Raw genomic sequence first — 20,721 nt, 5'->3', positions numbered from 1 at the left:
TCCAGCTCTGTCATCTTGAATTTCTGCGAAGGATTTGGGAATGCTGTGGACCATATCTGTCTAGAGTATCTTCTGATTGGTTGTTCTGAGTACCTGTTACAGAGGGTGAAGTGTTGGACTCACTTCCATAGTGGGTTCCTTTACTTTATACCCATTGACTGCATTCATAAATCAGCAGATACAGAGTTGTAATCTTTTGTTTACAAAAGGGAGCAGGGAATAACATGTGAAGAACATTTTTTTTTTTATTGTTGAAACAGCAGCTCACATTGAATAAGATGGTGAATTGTTGCTTTTCCTTGTATAATCGTTAAATCCTCAATATGACATAGGAAAGTTAGGGAATTTTTAAATATTGTTAACAAAGTTTACTTTCCTTTCTTGAGTGTTAGTGGTCAGGTTGTAAAATTAAAATGAGATTACTTAAAAATAATGCTGGGTTCCTAATTATATGATTTTATTAAATTTTATATAAGAAATTTAATAGAGACTAATTTCATTGACTTGCTAGCATGTAATTTGAATAGCAAATCTGGTAATTGTATAGTAATTGGAATAGTAATAGCTAGCAATGTACGTGTAAATAAGTGAACTATAGGGGTAATTATACTTAAAAAAAGATAAGCTTTGGTTGTCTTTCTTTGACTTTAGCTTCATGCACTGGAAGTGACACTTTATTTACAAAGAGGAAATTAATAATCAGAGTGTCAGCATTGATTTGTAATGTTTAAATGAGAATATCCTGTCCTCATTTGGTGCATTATCATCATTAGAAGGTATATTCGGTATTTTAAGATTGAAGATTAATGAAATGTCTTTGGTTTGAACTAAACAGATGTCTGTTTAAGGATATAGCAAAATGATACAGAGAAATGGGCCTTTGCCTGTATACTATCTTTTAAATTTGGGGCTTCCCTGGTAACTCAGCTAGTAAAGAATCCACCTACAATTCGGGAAATGCTGGTTCGATTCCTGGGTCAGGAAGGTCCCCTGGAGAAGATATTGGCTACCCACTCCAGTATTCATGGGCTTCCCTGTGGCTCAGACGGTAAAGAATCCGCCTGCAGTGTGGGAGACCTGGGTTCTACCCCTGGGTTGGGAAGATCCCCTGGAGGAAGATTCTTGGCCTGGAGAATCCCCACGGACAAAGGAGCCTGGTGGGCTACAGCCCATAGGGTCCCAAAGAGTGGGACACGACCGAGCAGCTAAGCATACCTTTAATATATGCGTGCCTTTTGTTAAACATAATATAGTACTATAAAACTTTGGAGGAAGTAGAACAGAGTAACTGACTTGATTTCTATTAAATAGACAAAGAATTCATAAAACTGGCATCGTCAAAGACTACCAAAAGGTACTTGATATATCTCCCTTGCCTTAATCACTTGTGAGATAAATCACTCTTAAGAAGAAAATAGTACCTTCAGATTAAATACTCAGACTTCTTACTATGAAGATGTTCAGGCTTCTGTATAATGTCTTGTACTTTAAATTTTAACCCATTTCTGATTTTTATTTGTAACATCAAAGAAGAGAAACAAGTTAGTTATCTTCCATATATCATTATTACAACTTTTAACATTCTTGAGAATTTAAAGAGTAGTCATCTACTTCTGGATTTGGTGATCCCAGTTGCTTTAATCTCTCACTCTTTTGCATTCATTTTAAAGAAATTTTGAATTCTGTTAATTGCTCCATTCAACATGTTACTTTTGTTTTTTGGGGTTTTTTTGGTGGGGGGGAGTGCTTGGGTGGAAGGAGGGTTAGGGGAAAGAATCATTGACACAGTGACTCCTTACTACTAGCGCTCCACAGTGGGCCATGTGTTTAATGATTCCTTCAATCTAGAATCCTTTTTTTTTCCTGTTAAAATAATTCTTTAAAGGTGAATGCTTTTTGTTTTTGTGATGTGTTTTTGGTTTTAATTTCATCCCTACTTCCACTCATGTAGCCATCTTTTTCTTAATTCACCATTGAAAATCTAAATTTCTATATTACTATCCTTTTATGTGTAATATTGTGTAGTCATTATCTAAAAATAGACCTTTAGGAATTTATTAACTGTCAGAAATGTTATGAGAAGATGCAGTAGAGTTCAAAGCAGTGCAGATTAGAATCAACCAGAATCCTCTGCCTTATAAAAAGTTCAGAAATTTGGACAGTGGTCAGTATACAATTATAAAATCAAAACAGGAGGAACATGCAGATTCTTAAATGATTAGTATGGTCTCTACTACAGATCATATAAAAGATGAGTGTATGTGTACATACAAATGAAATAATGAAGATCTAAATCTCTAATTCAGGAGTCAGCACATTTTTTTCTGTGAAGTGCTAGGTAGTAAATATTTTGCCTTTATCATCTCTGACCCAGCAGTTCAACTCTCCTAGTGTAGCACAAAAGCAGCCATAGAAAGCATGTGCAGGAAAGAATGTAGATACTTCAGTATATAACTTTCTTTTAAAGATCAGGCAGTGGGCTAGATTCAGCCCGCAAGCTGCAGTTTGCCAATCCTTGCTCTAGTTTGTTAGGCTTCGTTGCTTTTAAATTAGGGAGGGATGCTCAGGAAGGAATTATTGGGCTTCCAGGATGGCCCAGACAGTAAAGAATCCGCCTGCGATGCAGGAGATCCAGGTTCAGTCCCTGGGTTGGGAAGATCCCCTGGAGAAGGGAATAAATCCACTCCAGTTTATTGAGCTTCCTTTCTTTTAAATTATGGAGGAATGTTCAGGAAGGAATGACTGCAGAGATTTTTATAGTTTTGTAAATTACACTTGCACACTCAATTTAAATTTAATCTTTTAGTCATAAATAGAAAAATACTGTAAAGAACCAGTGATACACGGTACCATTGTATACCAAGTTAATTTATTTTCATAAGTATTTTTTTGACCCTGTGAAAGATGCATTATTTTTCTGGTGAATTATAATTACTATGATAATGAAGATGACTTATCAGGCATCCTTTGGGGACAGTTCAGTCATCACTTCTATTATTGAAGTATTCAGCTTGTTTGAGACCTTTTTTTCTTCCTAATTTTAATTTAAAACATACTGATATTTGTAGTTTTTTCTTAATATTTTCATTAATATTACATTGAATAAGTAGAAGCATTTAGATACTTTTAAAAAGAAAAATGAATGTAAACATTTTATTAAAGTATTGTGATTTCTTAGATGTCTCCAAATTTTGATGAAAAATAAATCATTTTCATTTGTGGAAGAAAACCTGAAAAAATGTACTAACAACAACAAAAACTCAAAGTTCTTAGAAGTAAATTTTTGTGCATGGTTACCTTCTTAAGATTCAGATAGGTTGCTCACCCTTTCTTGGAATGAATATATGTGGTACTTAAATTGAAAAATCTACTTGGAAAAATTTTTATCGTTCACTGTCTATATAACTTTTCACTCGCAGTAACTACAAACTTTATTCAGTACATAAAGCTAATTTCTACTTAGGTTCACATTTCCAACTGATGTTAATCCTTCTAAAGGTTATTATATAAAGACAAATGAAATGATGACATACTGAACATATGTATTTTTACTGGTGCTAATGATTTAAAAATGAACATTGATCTAGAATAACATTCCCTTAATCTGGGCATGAATACAAAGAAAAAAAATTAGCTAATGCTTTTGACTTTAGTACAGTCTTCATTGGGAAATTAGAGCTTGCTAAGCACATGATGCTATTTGCAAAATAATGTAGACTTAGAAATTATACAGTAGTTATTATTGAATAATGTTTTTTTTTAATTAGGGATGTTTTTATAGCACAATTTGGTTGTGTTTCCCTTTCAATAAGGGCTGTCTAGAACTTTTGAGCTTTTCCTGGTGAGGTTGTCTTTTGAAGAGTGATTAATCCTACCCTTTCTTGAAAGTACATAATTTTTTGTTGTAGTAGCAGTACCTCGGTTTTTTCACAGCAGTACTCTGCCAAACGTGACTAAATCTCGTGTCTTCAACTATTGCAGTACTTTGTGCCAAATTGCTTTCCTTTTGTGCATGTGTGTGTATAATATGTATATATTAATATGTATATTTTGTCTTTTGAAAGGGACAAAAAGTATTGAAGCAGATTTTCCATACTTGCAGTCTTTGTACTGTATTTTTCATAATGTGTTTTATTTTTCTTCTAAAATTCACTTGGCCATACATACTTAAGAACTTAGCCATTAAGCATCTGAGAATGGATGCTGGGATAAAAGATTGTTACTTGATACATGAAGATATATGTTCCTTCTTGTTTCTTTAACCAAGACCACTATTATTTATGACTGTATTTCACAGATGACTGAGCAAGTGGTTCATTTGAAAGTATATTTATGTATCAAAAGCCATTCTAAAGAACTGCCTGTGATAGTAAATATAATTCATTTTGACCCCTTTAGAGATAGTCCTAAGTCCAAAGCAGTAAATAATAAGATTGAATATTTTTCAACCACTCTATTCAAAAATAATAAACTCTTATTCAAAATAATAGTGGATGATGTAGCTCGAGACCTATTTCAACCAGTTAATGCTATAATTGGGGCTTCCCAGGTGGTGCCAGTGGGAAAGAATCCGCCTGGCATTGCAGGAGACGAGAGACACGGGCTCAATCCCTGGGTCAGGAAGATCCCCTGAAGTAGGAAATGGTAACGCACTCCAGCATTCTTGCCTGGAAAGTTCCACGGTAGCGGAGCCTGGCGGACTGCAGTCCATGGGGTCACAGTGAGGTGTGACTGAGCACAAACCCTGTGCTGTGATGATACTTCAGTCTCAATGCTGCTGTCACTGTGTGTGGATGTGCCACTCACAGGAAAAGCAGCCAGATAGCATTGGGCATTTACTGTAAGTTACTAAAAACTGCGTCAAGAAAGTGTTAAATGTTGACCTGTGCATCTTTCATGGTTAATTTTAGCACTTTGTTTTACTGTAGAAATAGTGCACAATATAGTTTTGCTTAGGTAGCAGACTAGCAGAATGTTAGAATTGTGAGTAAGAAGTAAAAATTAGGCCCACCCTTAGGAGAGTGTGGCTAGTTTCCCTTCTTAACATATTAATATTTTTGGTAGACTTTACTCTTCAGAGCGGTTTTGGCTTCACAGCAAAGTTGAACAGACAGTACAGAGATTTCCTATATATCCCTGTTTCCACTTGGCACAGACTCCTCCATTATCAGCGTCCCCCCCAGAGCAATACATTTGTTACCGTTGATGAACCTACATTGACACATCGTCATTCAAAGCCCACGGTTATGTAAGGATTCGTTCTTGGCATTATATGTACAGTGGGTTTTGACAGCTGGATATTGACACATATCCACCTTTAGTATCATACACAGAATAGTTTCACTGCCCTAAACAGTTTCTGTGCTGTACCTATTCATCTCTGTCCTTCCCCTACCTCTTGGTAACCAGTGATCTTTTTACTCTCTCCATAATTTTGCCTTTTTTTCAAAATGTTACATAGTTGGAGTCATATAGTCAGCAGCCTTTTTAGATCGTCATTCACTCAGTAATATGCATTTGAGTTTTCCTTATCTCTTAATGGAGAAGGAAATGGCAACCCACTCTAGTGTTCTTGCCTGGAGAATCCCAGGGACGGCTGAGCCTGGTGGGCTGCCATCTGTGGGGTCACAGAGTCGGACACGACTGAAGTGACTTAGCAGTAGCAGCAGCAGTATCTCTGGATAGTTGATAACTCATTTCTTTTTTGTGTGAAATAATATTCCATTGGCTGAATGTACTGTGGTTTGTTTATCCATTCACCTACTGAAGGACATCTTTAGTTGCTTCCAAGTTTGGAAAAAGTAGGTATACACATCCATGCAAGGGTTTATGTGTGGATATAAATTTTCACCTCCTTTGGGTAAATACCAAGCAATAGGACTACCAGACTGTCTGAGTATGTTTAGTTTTGTAAGAAACTGCCAAGCTGCCTTCTGTAGCGGCTGTACCATTCTGTGTTTCCACCCAGCAGTGAGCAAGCACTATTTGGCTGCATGTCATCATCATCATTCAATGTTGTTGGTTCTGAATCTTGGCTCTTCTGATACATTTGTAGTGATATCTCCTTGTTCTAATTTGCATTTCCTCCAGTGACCTATGTGGGGCATCTTTTCATATGCTTAAATGCCATCTGTATATCTTTTTGGTGAAGTATCTGTTCAGGTCTTTGGCTCGTTTTTAAGTGGATTGTTTGTTTTCTTATTGTCGAGTTTTAGGAGTTCTTTATATATTTTGGATGATGGTCCTTTATCACTTGTCTTTTGCAAATCTTTTCTTTAAGTCTGTGTTTGTCTTATTATTCTCTGATACTGTGTTTCACAGAGCAGAAGTTTTAAATTAAGTCTAGTTTATAATTTTTTTTTTCTTTCATGGATGGTGCCTTTGATGTATCTAAAAAGTCCTTGCCAGATACAAAGTCATCTAGGTTTTTCTCCTATGTTATAAGAATTTGATAGTTTGGCATTTTACATTTAGGTCTGCCATCCACTTTGAGTTCGTGTTTATGAAGGATGTAAGGTCTATGTCTAGATTAATTTTGGGTGGTGAGGGGAGGGGAAGAGTTCTGTAGGCCTGTGTATATAGCTTGTAGTCTTGTTGCGAGCCTGTGCTTTGGGACTGTGGACTTCTCAGCTGTTCTCAATTCCCGGCTCATTCCATCTCCGCCAGGGGAGTTAGGGTGGCTGACGAGGGTTGAAGTTGATTTCCCTTCCTTCAGGCCAGTTAGGCTCTGATAAACCCCCAGCGGTTTAGGTTGTTTATTGCTCCTGAGGGTAGACCTTGTTATGAGCAGAACACTCTAGTATATTTAAAAATGGTTGCTTTTCCCTTTCCAAGAGGGCATTTTTCTCAGATAGAACATGCTAGAGCTCTTGGAGGTAAAACTCACAGAAGTATGGGAAATCGCCCCTCCCCATGACTGGGTCCACCTGGGGTTTCTCACAAACTTGTCTACGTTAAGCCTCCAGCAGTTCATCATCAAGTACAGTCTAGGTTTTCGTGCCCCAGCACTCATTCCTGCAAACACGTCTGCTGGCTGGTTTGTTTTGGTATGTTGTCATTCTCTGTATTGGCCTGTCTCTGCACTTTTGGGAGCAGTCATTTGCCCTATGAATTCTTTTAAGTCTAAGAAAAGTTGTTGATCTTTAGTTCAGCTTTTTATTTGTTAGGATGAAATGACAGCTTGAAAGTGTCTTATGTGCTGGACCAGAAATCAGAAGTCTGTATTAATTTTTATAGGTGAGAAATACATGATCTTTAATTTTAAAAAGGTGTTTAAATTGATGTTTGTCAAGTCGATGAAACTATAAAGTTAGGGGTACTGTACTATAAAAGTGAAAATAATTGGTATTTGACAAAAATTTTAGTATTGTAAATACATTCAAAGTTCATTAAATATAAAATGAAATGTTCTTCACTATCTTAAACCTTGGTAAAGACTGAAGTTCTTCTTTTGAGCATATGCCTATCACATGGATTAGAACTAGTTCAGATGGAGGTAGCAAATTTTTAGAAGTTTTGAAAAGTAAGACCTATGATGAAGTTAAGGGGATTCATGATAATTTTTCAGATTTTCTTTCTTCAAATGGACCAATTTAATTTGTTGTTCTTTAATCACTAAGTCATGTCTCACTCTTTGTGACCCTGTGGACTGCAGCAGGCCAGGCTCCTCTGTCCTCCACCATTTCCTGGGGTTTGCTCAGATTCCTATCTATTGAATTGGTGATGCTAACCATCTCATTCTCTGCCATGCCCTTCTCCTTTTGCCTTAAATGTTTCCCAGCATGAGGGTCTTTTCCAATGATTCAGCTGTTCGCATCAGATGGCCAGAGTAGTTATTCATTTATAAATATGCACCTTGTGTCTATGTGTGTGTGTATATCTATATGAATTTCATAGAAGATAATGCTTAATTATGCTTTTGCCACAAGGTTTTCCAGTTTTTCTCAGCCATGGATACACATTAGAATGATTTGTGGAACTGAGGGGGAAAAAATGAAATAAAACAATGCCCAAACATGTGCTTAGATTTCCTCTCTGATTCAGTGAGTCTGGCATGGAGTTTGACATTTGTAATTTCTTTTTTGTTTTAATTGTCCATGGCTGCTTATGATGTAGAGCCAGAATTAAGAAGGACTGGTTAAATGTTTCGAAGACAGGGTAGTAGTATTCTTAGTGAGGCAAATGGTAGATAAGAAACACATTCAATACAGTGTACGTAGAGAGGATGTCATTTTAAAGCCGTCATAGCATCTTGAGATCTGTGGTATAACCGTGAGGACACAAGCTGACACTTTGGTTCTGTCATTGCCGTTGGAAACGGTGCTGTGAAACTGATGTCCGAAGTCTTTATGAAGATGAGAAGGGACTGGAATTCTGGGTGTGCCTTACTCATCTGCCTAGCAGTGGGTCACTGGACATGAGAAGCAGTAGTGAAAGACCATGGAGTCTGATGAAGAGGTTGAAAAGTTTGGTCTTAGACTTGCAGGGGATCCTTAAACCTAACAGGGAGGCAGGGGCGCAGTTCCCAGGTGAGAACGCTGCAGCACACACAGGTTGTCTTAGTTATCATGGCTCAGTTTACATATTTCCCTTTTTTTCCTGGTCATCTGCTACCTTTAGAACTTTCTTTGAGAACAGATTGTATTTATTGTTTGCCCTTTTATTTGTTGCCCCCATTTATTCCTCATAACAGTACAGAATAATGAAGAATTGAAAGTTTTCACGTGCAACATGATTTATGTCACACAGTAAATAAATGGTAGGCTAAAGTTCATCCTCTTTTCATTTTCAGAATCCTTTTGTCAATATTCTTTGACCACACTGTGGCGGTATTTGGAATTTATCTTTGTTATTGAAAAATAATTACATTACAGTTTAAGACTTAGGCCATTAAAAGTAAAAATCATCCACCGACCTTTTATTCACAGAATAGTATGCTGGTTCAGAGTAGACACCTTGAAGGCTTACTGGAATACTTAAAGAGGTATGAATATCCCTGTTTGCTGAAAGTCTAAGGATGTACTAAAAGAAGTGGTAACAGAAGTCAGTGGAAATCTTCCGGGTTTCTGATGGATTCAGATGCTGCTCCTGGGCTTCGTGTTTTTAACGGCGTCAGGGAAGAACGTTTACTCTTAAAAGTCTTTCTTGGTTTGTTGGCAGAATATCTGCTCAAAGTTACACTCACAGAATGTTACATAATTAAACATGGGATAACTTATTAGTGACTGATTTATGAGTTCATGAAAAATACGGTTATCCACATCCTTGTTTTAAACTTTGCAGCATATAAATGTATTTTTAGATACTGCACGGGATATCAAAGTCCTCCAGTTGCTTTCCACTATTTTAATATGCCAGTCTTCTGTTTCTTTTGCAAAATTGAATATGTCCCTTCTCTTGCTGTTGGAACAATACTGATACTTCCTTTGACTTTTTCTTTGATAGGAATTGATGAACAGATTCTCTAAGAAGATACATAATTTAAAAGATCTTAATAGTTTACTAAGTACAGTATGTAGCATTGATCATTACCACATTCTTCATAAAAGTAGAGGGTGTCAAAGCATGTGTATAGTACACAGTGGCAGCGATGGCAGTAAAGTTTGCCGAGGAATTATCCTTTCAGAACGTGTACACTGGCTGAGGTCCCATTGCCTGCTTCTTTTACTGTTTTTTATTCTATTTTGCTGACAGTACAGTGGAAAAATCCCAGAAGAAAGAAGAAGCAATAAGAGGAGCTATTGCTATGATTGTACTACCGACCTAACAAATGACTGGAAGGTCAAATGAATAGGCTGGAAATATAGATTTCCTGGAATTTTGAGAGCTATAATCGACCCTAAAGACAATCTAGTCTAGTCTCCTGATAGAAATAAGAACTTTGAACGTGTTTCTAGTATCCTATACTTTTGGTTGACTTTCTGAAAAATGAGCTTAATTTTACCTAAGAAGATATGACAGGATGTAAACAGGTTTCTTAGATTTTATAAAGTCATTCATTCATAGATATTTATTAAACACCTGCTGTGTGCCAAACACTATTGCAGGTTCTGGGAGTCCATAGATAAGATCACCATATTCCTATTACCTGAAACTCTTAAAAGTCTAGGTAGGCTGTAAGGAAGGCTTTCAAGACTTTATTGGTTTTATGGTATTTACTTGCTACTAAAAATTACATTTGGTATGGTTTTATTGTTTCAGACTAGTCTGACTTTCCTGGTCTCAACTGTAAGTGTTTCCTCTATATTCTCAGTTTTAAAATGACTTGAAATAAGTCAGGTGATGTTTAGATGTGAAAATTGGTCCTTTCTTTTTGGGAAGTGAGGTTTAATGATGGTGTGTTTGTGTCTGTGTCTCTGTATGTCCTGGAGTTATTAATAGACTGCATAAGTTCAAGCCCCAGCTTCCTTACTAACTAGCTATATGGCTTTCGGTAATTTATTTAACCTTGTGTATAAGTTTCCTCATTTGTAAAAATGGTGCTTATAATAGAGGGTACTCTTTGTAAGGTAATACATATATAGTGCTTGACACATTGTTTTCAACAAGTGTTAGCTACTGTGATGATAATAATGATGTATACTTACCTCTTTACTCCCTCTATTTCCAACCAAATATATATGTCTCTGTGTGTGTATGTATAAAACCGTTTAGGCAACTGAATGAATGCTTATTTTGAATTTAAATTTGGTACGGTAGTATAAAAGATTCTACTAGATCTAGTCATTGTTTCTGCTTATCTGTCCTCTGTTCTTACTTATGTCTTCCTGATTATTCTTCATTAATAGCTAGTTTTATTATATTACTTATTCCTGTAAATATTTCTTCCTCCCCATCCCCCACCCCCCACCCCCACCCCCAATTGCTTTCTTAGAGGATTCCCTGCAGGACATCTGGTCCTGTCTAAAACATTCATAAGATATTTGGTCCATGCCAAAAGCTTCTTGCAGTTGGCCCTGTCTAAAATGTCCATGAGCATACTTGATCTATGCAAAATGGTTTTGGACAGGACCCAATTTCAGGAACCTTATGGTGTGGACCCAATGTCTTAATGGTCATTTGAGACAGGACTCAGTGTCTACTCACCTTGAGAGTCATGTCTAAATTCAGGGATCATGTCTGTATTCAGAGACCTTGCTCCCCATCAGACAGCCTCATCTTCTGCAGTTCCTCTTCAGGAGTCTTGCTGGTTGGTGCTTGTCTGGATAAGAACCACGAGTGTAGCTGTGCAGTAAGTGTCTCGCATATGTCATGGGTCAGGTATATTGTTGGTTTAATCCAGAAACAAAGATGACTGGTAGGAGTAGGTAGATATTAAAGCCTTTGATAGGTAAGCTGTAGAAAAATTGATACTAAAGGTATCTAAGGTAGGAAGATTGCAACATTTTAAAAAGAATACAGTGGAGTTCATGATTAGATGGTAAGATAAATTGACACAAAGAAATATCAGTGTAGCCTTATCTCCGCTATACTTTCTAGTTGTGTGACTTGAGAGAAGTCATTTTCTCTGTGCTTCAGTTTCCTTATCTGTTTGTGTGTGTGCATGCTGTCACTTCCATTGTGTCTGACTGTGTGAGACCCTATGGACTCTAGCCCACCAGGCTCCTCTGTCTGTGGGATTCTCCAGGCAAGAATACTGGGTTAAGTTGCCATGCCCTCCTCCAGGGGATCTTTCAGTCCAGGGATGGAACCCACATCTCATGTCTCTTGCATTGGCAGGTGGGTTCTTTACCACTAGCATCACCTGGGAAGCCCCCTTATATGTTTATATGAGGGATGTTTTATATTCTTCATGGTTGTGAGGATTGACTGAATTAATATGTGTACTAAGTTTAATATAATGCCCAATGTACAGAAAATGCTGTCCGTCTCCTGTTATTATATGGAAATTAATAGATATTTACATTTTAATCTGTATTCTAGTATATTGTAAGAGACTGGTAACATTCATTGGTGACCTAACTTGCCACAGTTACAAACATATTTATGTGGTTCTTCGTTATATTTTTAGCCTACAGTATTTAAAAATGACACTACAGGAATGAAAAATACTAGTGAAAAGATAGTTGTTTCTAAAAGCAGTATCCCAGATGACATATGTCTATTTCTCGGATTTGTTTACTGACTTGGGAAAAATTGGGTGCTGTATAGATCAACTGCCTTTTCTTTTACTTTAAATGAAAGAAAAAGACTAGGGCCAGAATAAAGTATATTAAATACATGTAGTTTGGTTCTGTACATTGCTGTTTTTAACTTTTTTTTTCTAGAAGAGATAGCTGTCTTATTTCTTTTAGACCCGGAATCTCTGAGATTTCCGACTGTCAACAGAAAGTAGCTGATTAGATCGATGTGTAATCTAACTCTAAATCCCAGCCTTAGTAAACAGCCTGTATTGAATATCAGGCCATCATAATATCTGTCTGTTGTATAACTTTGTCAGTCGCTACAAACAGCCCGCACGCACCATAAGCTCCTTAACGAGACCCGTGACAGCTTCGGTCGTCCAGGGGTAGAATGCTACTGCCAGCACGACAGTGGGGCTGCGGTAATCCAGCTCCAGTTCCTGATGAACGAGGTGAGTGAGCTGCTTTGATCTCTTCTGCTTACCTGTGAAATAGGGCCATACCCCATCTTTCAGAATTCTTGCATGCAATTATATTTTAATATTTGAGCAAAACCAAATTTCTTGTAGGCCAGTGCTAATAGTTATTCACTTTAAGGCATCATCATGGACAGTTACATAAATAATGTAAGATGTTTCTGAAAACAGTGTTGAAAATAGAATGGCATAAGGTAAGATCTCTTCGGTACAATGTGCTGTATTTAAATTTTATTCCATGGATATTGAAAGTTGCGTAACATATAAAAATCTGCATTAATTTTTTTCAAAGATTGATCTTATTATAAATAACAAAATGTACTTCTTGCCAGTGAGTTGTTTTGAAATACAACCAGGAAACCAAAATCCATTAGACACTGGTTATTGTCCAGAGTTCTTGCTGTATCACTTATTGGGTGAAGTAATTGATGCCCTTCTTTGCAATACAGTGTAAAGTTGGGAGGGAATTAGAGATACATCATTTTATTAGCAGAGTAAACAGTGTGTCTGCAGGTTTTAAACAAGTTTGAGCAGCTCTGACAATAGATGTTTTCAGATGTAGGGACAGGCAGAAAAAGTTGGTCATAGAAGAAAAGCAAATTACTCCAGAAAAGATTCTGCTATACTTGGATATAGGGTAGTTTGTGGGCATTCTTTTTGCCCCTGGATCCTTGGGTTCCATGGAATGACTGTGTAGATGTAAATAAGAGAAAGAAAATACTTTTCTTCGTATCAGAGGATTTAAGTGAGGCAGTAGGGGATATACAGAGCTAAAGAGGGTGATATAAAGATTTTAGTAAAACTAAAAAGGGTAATATATTTTAGTAAAACTGTGATCCAAATGATACACAATTGTGTAGGTGTTTCAGGGTCAGAGGGAAAAACTTCAGTATTCAATTCAGTATTCTGTGTAAGATTGAGTAATAGGCTTTATAAAATGTTAAGATATACATAAAAAATCACTGTAAAAAGTTGTTGAATCCATATGTGAGATTTTTTTCCTTTTTTAAAAAGAATTATTATGAAATAATTAGAATGGCCACTAGCTTCAAGATAGAGACCCTATGTACCCTCTCCCCTTTCCACTGTAGTAATGTTTTACATAACAGTAGTAAAATATTAAGCCAGGAGAATGATATCAATACTATTAACTAGACTACAAGCCTTATTTCGATTTCACCACCAGTTTCTACACTCTGATTGTGTGTGTGTGTGTGTAGTTTCGTGCATTTTTATTGAATACATAAATTTTATGAAATGACCGACAGGAGCAAGGTACGATCAGTGCCAGCACATAGAGGAGTGCTCTCAGGCTGCCTCTCTATACTCGCAGCCCTTACTGCTCTCAGTCCCTAGTACTTGGCAACCGCTAACCTATTCTCCATCTTTGTATTTGTGTTAAGATCTTTTTTTTTTTAAAGCAAGATGAGCAATATAAATAACATTGCAAATTGATTAACTATGCACCTAAATTTGGTCTCCCCCGGTAGCTCAGTTGGTAAAGAATCCACCTGCAATGCAGGAGACCCTGGTTCAAGTCCTGAATCAAGCAGATCCCCTGGAGAAGGGACAGGCTACCCACTCCCGTATTCTTGGGCTTCCCCTGTGGCTCAGCTGGTAAAGAATCTGCCTGCAATATGGGAGACCTGGATTTGATCCCTGGATTAGGAAGATCCCCTGGAGGAGGGCATGGCAACCCACTCCAGTATTCTTGGCAGGAAAATTCCCAGGGACAGAGGAGCCTAGTGGGCTACAGTCCCTGGGATTGCAGAGAGTGAGACACGAGTGAGCAACTAAACACAGCACACCTAAATTTTAGAAATCTTACCTAGTCAATTAAAAACCTTATATTCTTATTAGTTGATTATAAATCTTAATTGATCTTAAATAGTCATTATTGCATAATGCAGGATTGTTTTCTGTAGATTTTATCCTAAAGTTCTTTGATATTTTACATGTTTAAATGTTACACTTTAAGTACTTCAAAATGACAGTTTTAAAACATGCTTAGCAAAATATGACTTTAAATGGGAATGGCTATGGAAATGTGAAAATTAGGGAGTAGCTGTTTACTTTCGTTTTTGGAAAACCATTATGTAGATAAATGAGCCACCATAGGCAGTCAGCTGTATTTTGTCTCTACATCTTCTTTTCTTCCTTGAGATACTAAGATGGGACAAACATCTTGGGAAAGAAGATGACCTGGTCTGAAACTATGGTGGAAGTAAGAAGGAAGAGTACAAATCTTTGATACTCTGAATCCTTTGAGTTTTCTGCTTCAGAGTGATGAAGATGCTTTCTAATGAAAAGGAGAGTATGTGCACTTTTAAGTAATATTGGGGCAACAGGAGTAGTTACCCAATAGAGTAGCCCTCATCGAATTTAAAGGTGGAAGAACTTCGTGAGATCATTGAATGTAAATCGTCTTCAGAGCTATTTTAGTTCTCTTGGATAAATGAGAAACTCTTCCTATTTTGAAAGAGAAATTTTAAGATTTCTCATCGTAACCTGAAGGATTGGAATTGCAAATCTTTTTTGAAATTAAAATAAGTTCTTCATGTTGCATCTATTATCTTATTCTCTGTTAGATGAAGACTGTCTTCTTCCTCTTTTGAGGAAAAACATTCATATGTCTTAATAAATCAGTCTATAGATTTTTAATCCAATTCACACATCAAAATCACTGCTGGCGATTAAAAAAAATAAATCTGCAATGGTTCTTGCTCTAAAAATTCTGATTTGTCAGGTTGGAGGTGAGACTGAGTCCCCTGCATGATTCTCACATGGTGCCAAAGGTTTTCTTTTTCAGACCTGATATTGTTTAATAGTTTTCGCTATTTAACTTTCTAAATTAGTCAGATTCTTCAACCCTTGGACTCTGAAATCGTAGAGAGCTGAATGCTATCTTTGTTTTCCACATCATTCTAGTAGAATTATGATATAAGCAGAGTATGTTCATTTGTCTTAAGCCAAATCAAAGTTACTTCATACCATATATTTATCTTTTAGTCAAGGGGAGTATGTATGATAAGGACAAAGTAACTTATGGTCTGACTTCTAGTTTTACATAACTAGTTGTTGATAACTATATCCAACTAGATCCTAGTATCAGTTCAATTCAGTCTCTTAGTCATGTCTGATTCTTTGTGACCCCATGGACTTTAGCACGCCAGGCTTCCCTGTCCATCACCAGCTCCCAGAGCTTGCTTAAACTCACGTCCATCGAGTCAGTGATGCCATCCAACTGTCTCATCCTCTGTCATCCCCTTCTCCTCCTGCCTTCAATCTTTTCCAGCATCAGGGTCTTTTCTAATGAGTCAGCCATTTGCATCAAGTGGCCAAAGTATTGGAGCTTCAGCTTCAGCATCAGTCCATCCCAATGAGTATTCAGGATTGATTTCATTTAGGGTTGACTGGTTTGATCTCCTTGCAGTCCAAGGGACTCTCAAGAGTCTTCTCCAACACCACAGTTCAAAACCATCAATTCTTTGGTGCTCAGCTTTCTTTATAGTCCAACTCTCACATCCATACATGACTACCAGAAGAACTGTAGCTTTGACTCGATGGACCTTTGTCAATAAAGATCCTAGTATACTTTTAGTTTATAAGATATAAAATTGCACTTTAATTAAATTGTTGAAGTTTAAATATAGTTTTTATACATCTGTATACACATAATACACTCTTCTACGTCTGCTGCTTAGAATTTGGGTGAGGCAAATGTTTCTCAGAACTAAAGCTAATGTTGGCAAAAAGCTTTGAAATTTGAGAAGGAGATTTTTTGGCAGCTCTTTTAGTAGCATTAATGTTTGTAAATATATTCTATATAAAATACATTACACTTTATTTTTAAGGGAGCTCTTGTGAGTGCCTTGGCTGATGACACCTTACATTTATGGAATTTACGTCAAAAGAGACCTGCCATACTACATTCACTTAAATTTTGCAGGGAAAGGTAAGAATTTCCTCAGTTATTTTATGTATATGCTATTTTATACTTCTTGAAATTTTTTGAATATTATTCTTTGATTTTTTTTGTGATGGATTTTATGTACAATCTAAAAAATAATTCAAAAACTTAAGCTGCTGTACAGTAAAAAGCAAGTTTCTTTCCTTTTCATACCCATCTTCCTCTACAGAGGTACCCACAGACATTTCTTTTGTGTCCCTCTAGAACTATATAAATACATAAGCAAAAATCTCTATATATAGCTTTTTTATTTGCATAAAGGTAAGGCATTACATATTCTCTCTGTAACTTGTGTTCATTTAATAAAGCTGATTGATTTTTTTTCATGTTGCTATATTTAAATCTTCTTTAGTCATTCTTCTAACTGCATAATACTTCATTGTATGGAATCGCTATAATTTATTCAGACTGTCTTCATGAATTAACTGAAAGTTTGATATATCTAAGACTGGGTTTAATATGAATGGACATTTCTATCCTTTTCAGTTTGTTGTTAATTATACTGTGATGTTACATATTTCTGTGTTCACTTAGGCAAGTATATCTGTAATATCAATTTGTAGAAGTGAAATGACTTGGTTATAGAAATCTCACATGACTTGTGAATTTTGTGGGTGAGTGAAAGGGCTTTTCACTCCAATTTTGTTAAGCATTCTCCCATATTTTTTTAAAGTTCTCTTAAAGTTGCATTTTTGTGCTTAAACTTTGATTGATGTGGATCTAACTTTGGCATGAACTGTGCATAAGGAGTGCAGTCTCCCCTCCCTATTGTTTATGTTGTATATTTTGGTGTGTACATGTATATTTGCTATGCTATGCTTAGTCGCTCAGCTGTGTCAGACTCTTTGTGATCCATGGACTGTAGCCCACCAGGCTCCTCTGTCCATGGGGATTCTCCAGGCAAGAATACTGGAGTGGGTAAGCCTTTCCCTTCTCCAGGGGACCCTCTCAACCCAGGGATTGAACCCAGGTCTCCCACATTGCAGGTGGATTCTTTACCATCTGAGCTACCAGGGAAGTCCAAGAATACTGGAGTGGGTAGCCTGTCCCTCCTCCAGGGGATCTTCCTGACCCAGGAATCGAACTGGGGTCTCCTGCATTGCAGGCAGATTCTTTACCATGTGAGCCACCAGGGAAGCCTGTGTGTGTGTGTGTATATATGTGTATCTGTGTGTGTGTGTACATGCGCATGTGTGTTAAGGTTAAGAAATCTGAATCTGGCTAGCATCTGAATCCAGTGGACTTAGTGTCAGGCCATGTCTGTGAGAAGGTAGGCATTAGACTCCACAATCCATGTCCAAGAATCAGGCCATGCCTCTGCCTTGAAAAATATCAATCCATTCAGGTTATGTAAACTGATCAGTCTGTTTGTGAATTTGGGCTTCTGCCCACAGTGGCCTTCCAAAGTAGACAAGCTAAAGAGGCTGCTGGGAATATAGCATAGACTTTCCTAGCCAACACCAGAGCATGTCTGCACTGTATGCCAGACCAGAGCTGGCAGGTGGTCAGTAGCATAGTTAGCTACTGGGCTACATCTTGTCTGGGAAGATAAATCCGTAAATGGCTTGGAGTCGTGGTTCTACTACTAGGACAGGGCAAACATGGTAGAGGAGTTTATAGAAGGAGGGAGCGATGAGATAAGGGAGAAAGAGCAAGGCAAAAGTCAGGGTTCAGTTCTCTCCATCCAGTGGGAGTAGAGCCAGCCTGTCAGCTTGCTGGGCAGACTTTCTTAGTCTGTTTGCCAGTGGGATCTCAGAAGAGGCTCTCCATCAGCCTCAAATGCCATTGGGCTGGTGAAAGTAGTGGTGGGCATCTCAGTGCTCATCTTCTTGCTGTCGGTCTCAAAGCACCTACTGGCAATGGCAGTGTAGGTATATCAGAGTTGTTGTCAACCTTGTGCATTTGTACCCTACAGAGGGCATTTGACATTCTCTGGAGACATTTTTTGTACACCTGAATTGTGTTGGATGAGCAGCGCTACTGTTACCTAGTAGATAAAACCACGGTTACTGTCAAACATATTAAAATACACAAGACAGTCCCCCACAACAGAGAATTATCTGGTCCAGAACATCAGTAGTATCAAAGTTCACAAAAGCCTGCACTCTAGCACATAAAAGTGATATCATTTGATCATCATGGGGTGCTCTGCAGGTTCTCTTAATCAACTACCCACTGAAGGGATTCTTGCAGGATGTAGAATTCTAGTAGAAGAATATCTCTGATAGTTCATTTACCAGTGGCATGCCCATATTGCTCGCTGGGACACAGGAATGTGGCAGTATGTCATCCAAGTTCACAAACGTACACTGCAGGTTATCATGGTAATCTTCATGCAGGAAGGATCAGGCCTCAAGGAGTCCCGGAGTGGTCAGAGTCCCATGATTGTCTGATATGTAGTGAAGTCTTCTCTGTAGTACCCCTAAGGTTGGTCTCCAAAAAATTCTGATAAATGTGGATAAGGAACCATAAGCTAGTCGATAAGGTGCCTATAGGCACATGTATTGACAAACGGGTGGCACCTTTGTGTGAAATATGAAAAAGTAGCCCTTTTGGGGGGTTACAACTTCAGAGTCCACAATTCCTCTCCTTCAGTTCAGTTCGGTTCAGTGGCTCAGTCGTGTCTGACCTTTGCGACTCCATGAACCGCAGCATGCCAAGACTCCCTGCCCATCACCAACTCCCAGAGTTTACTCAAACCCGTGTCCATTGAGTTGGTGATGCCATCCAGCCATCTCATCCTCTGTCATCCCCTTCTCCTCCTGCCCTCAGTCTTTCCCAGCATCAGGGTCTTTTCCAATAAGTCAGTTCTTCGCATCGGGTGGCCAAAGTATTGGAGTTTCGGCTTCAAAATCAGTCCTTCCAGTGAACACCCAGGACTGATCTCCTTTAGGATGGACTGGTTGGATCTCCTTGCAGTCCAAGGGACTCTCAAGAGTTTTCTCCAACACCATAGTTCAAAAGCATCAATTCTTCGGTGGGTGCCATTGTGCAGGGTGCAGCCGATACAATTGTATAGTGAAGTGAAATGGCTCAGTCATGTCCGACTCTTTGCGACCCTGTGGACTGTAGCCCACCAGGCTCCTCCGTCCGTGGGATTCTTCAGGCAAGAATACTGGAGTGGGTTGCCGTTTCTTTCTCCAGGGAATCTTCCCAACCCAGAGATCGAACCCAGGTCTTCCAAATTGCAGGCAGACTAAAAGTTACAAATCAAACCTACTGATGGAATTCTGCATTTTCAGCTCTGTAAATACACTCCGCCCACCTCACCAGTAGAAACTGGTTGGTTCTGATCAAAGTTCAGCTTCCCCTCAGCCTTTATTGTGCTGTGCCTAGTCACTCAGTCCTGTCTGACTCTGCGACCCCGTGGATGGTAGCCAGCCAGGCTCCTCTGTCCATGGGATTCTCCAGACAAGAATACTGGAGTGGGTCACCATGCTCTTCTCCAGGGGATCTTCCCGACCCAGGGCCTTTGTTAGGACAACAAAAAGCAAGACACTGTAGCATGGGTAACTTGGTTCTTGAATATTCTCTTTGGATGAAATCCTCAAGGATGGCCACAGACTTCCATAGCAGCTGTTGTACCTCAGTGCTGAGAAATGGGCCCCATGCCTCATGGTAGAACTTTGTTGTGTTCTCTTGAAAGTAAGGCTTCCCTGGTGGCTCAGAGGTTAAAGCGTCTGCCTCCAATGCGGGAGACCCAGGTTCGATCCCTGGGTTGGAAAGATCCCCTGGAGAAGGAAATGGCAACCCACTCCAGTATTCTTGCCTGGAGAATCCCATGGACGGAGGAGTCTGGTAGGCCACAGTCCACAGGGTCGCAAAGAGTCGGACACGATTGAGCGACTTCACCTCTCCTTCTTCAGAGTAAAGTTCAGATTTTCTCAAATGGTAAGAAGGGGCGAGGTGGCATTTGGCAGTCTACTATTCTGCAGCATCTGGTTCCAGGTGGGGAGGGGAAGGCATACTACTATGCCTGCTACAGCTCTAGGAACCTGCCCGTGGTGGTAAGACTTACTCTGCCCCTCACCCTGAACTCTCTCATTTACGACTTTTGACTTTTCATCAGTTTGGTTCAGTTCAGTCACTCAGTCGTGTCCGACTCTTTGCAACCCCATGAATCGCAGCACGCCAGGCCTCCCTGTCCATCACC

The 20,721-nt window shown here is 38.5% G+C and overlaps 1 protein-coding gene and 1 non-coding gene across 8 annotated transcripts in view; both read left to right on the top strand.

Moving 5' to 3' along the window:
- STXBP5 (syntaxin binding protein 5) overlaps positions 1-20,721 on the top strand; it is a 156,207-nt gene that overhangs the window by 7,580 nt on the left and 127,906 nt on the right. For all 7 annotated transcript variants that reach the window (XM_070461467.1, XM_070461466.1, XM_070461464.1 and 4 more), the window contains exons 3-4: positions 12,493-12,574; positions 16,453-16,553. In XM_070461467.1, the coding sequence (XP_070317568.1) occupies positions 12,493-12,574; positions 16,453-16,553 (183 nt within the window). The remainder of the gene's footprint in view (positions 1-12,492; positions 12,575-16,452; positions 16,554-20,721) is intronic.
- Positions 20,222-20,293, top strand: TRNAW-CCA (transfer RNA tryptophan (anticodon CCA)). Its single transcript has one exon. It is a non-coding gene; the product is annotated as a tRNA-Trp (tRNA).

The sequence above is a fragment of the Odocoileus virginianus genome, chromosome 34, assembly GCF_023699985.2.
Source record: "Odocoileus virginianus isolate 20LAN1187 ecotype Illinois chromosome 34, Ovbor_1.2, whole genome shotgun sequence".
Classification (NCBI taxonomy): domain Eukaryota; kingdom Metazoa; phylum Chordata; class Mammalia; order Artiodactyla; family Cervidae; genus Odocoileus; species Odocoileus virginianus.
Note: the sequence above shows the minus strand (reverse complement) of the source record. Positions and strands in the feature narration are given on the sequence as shown.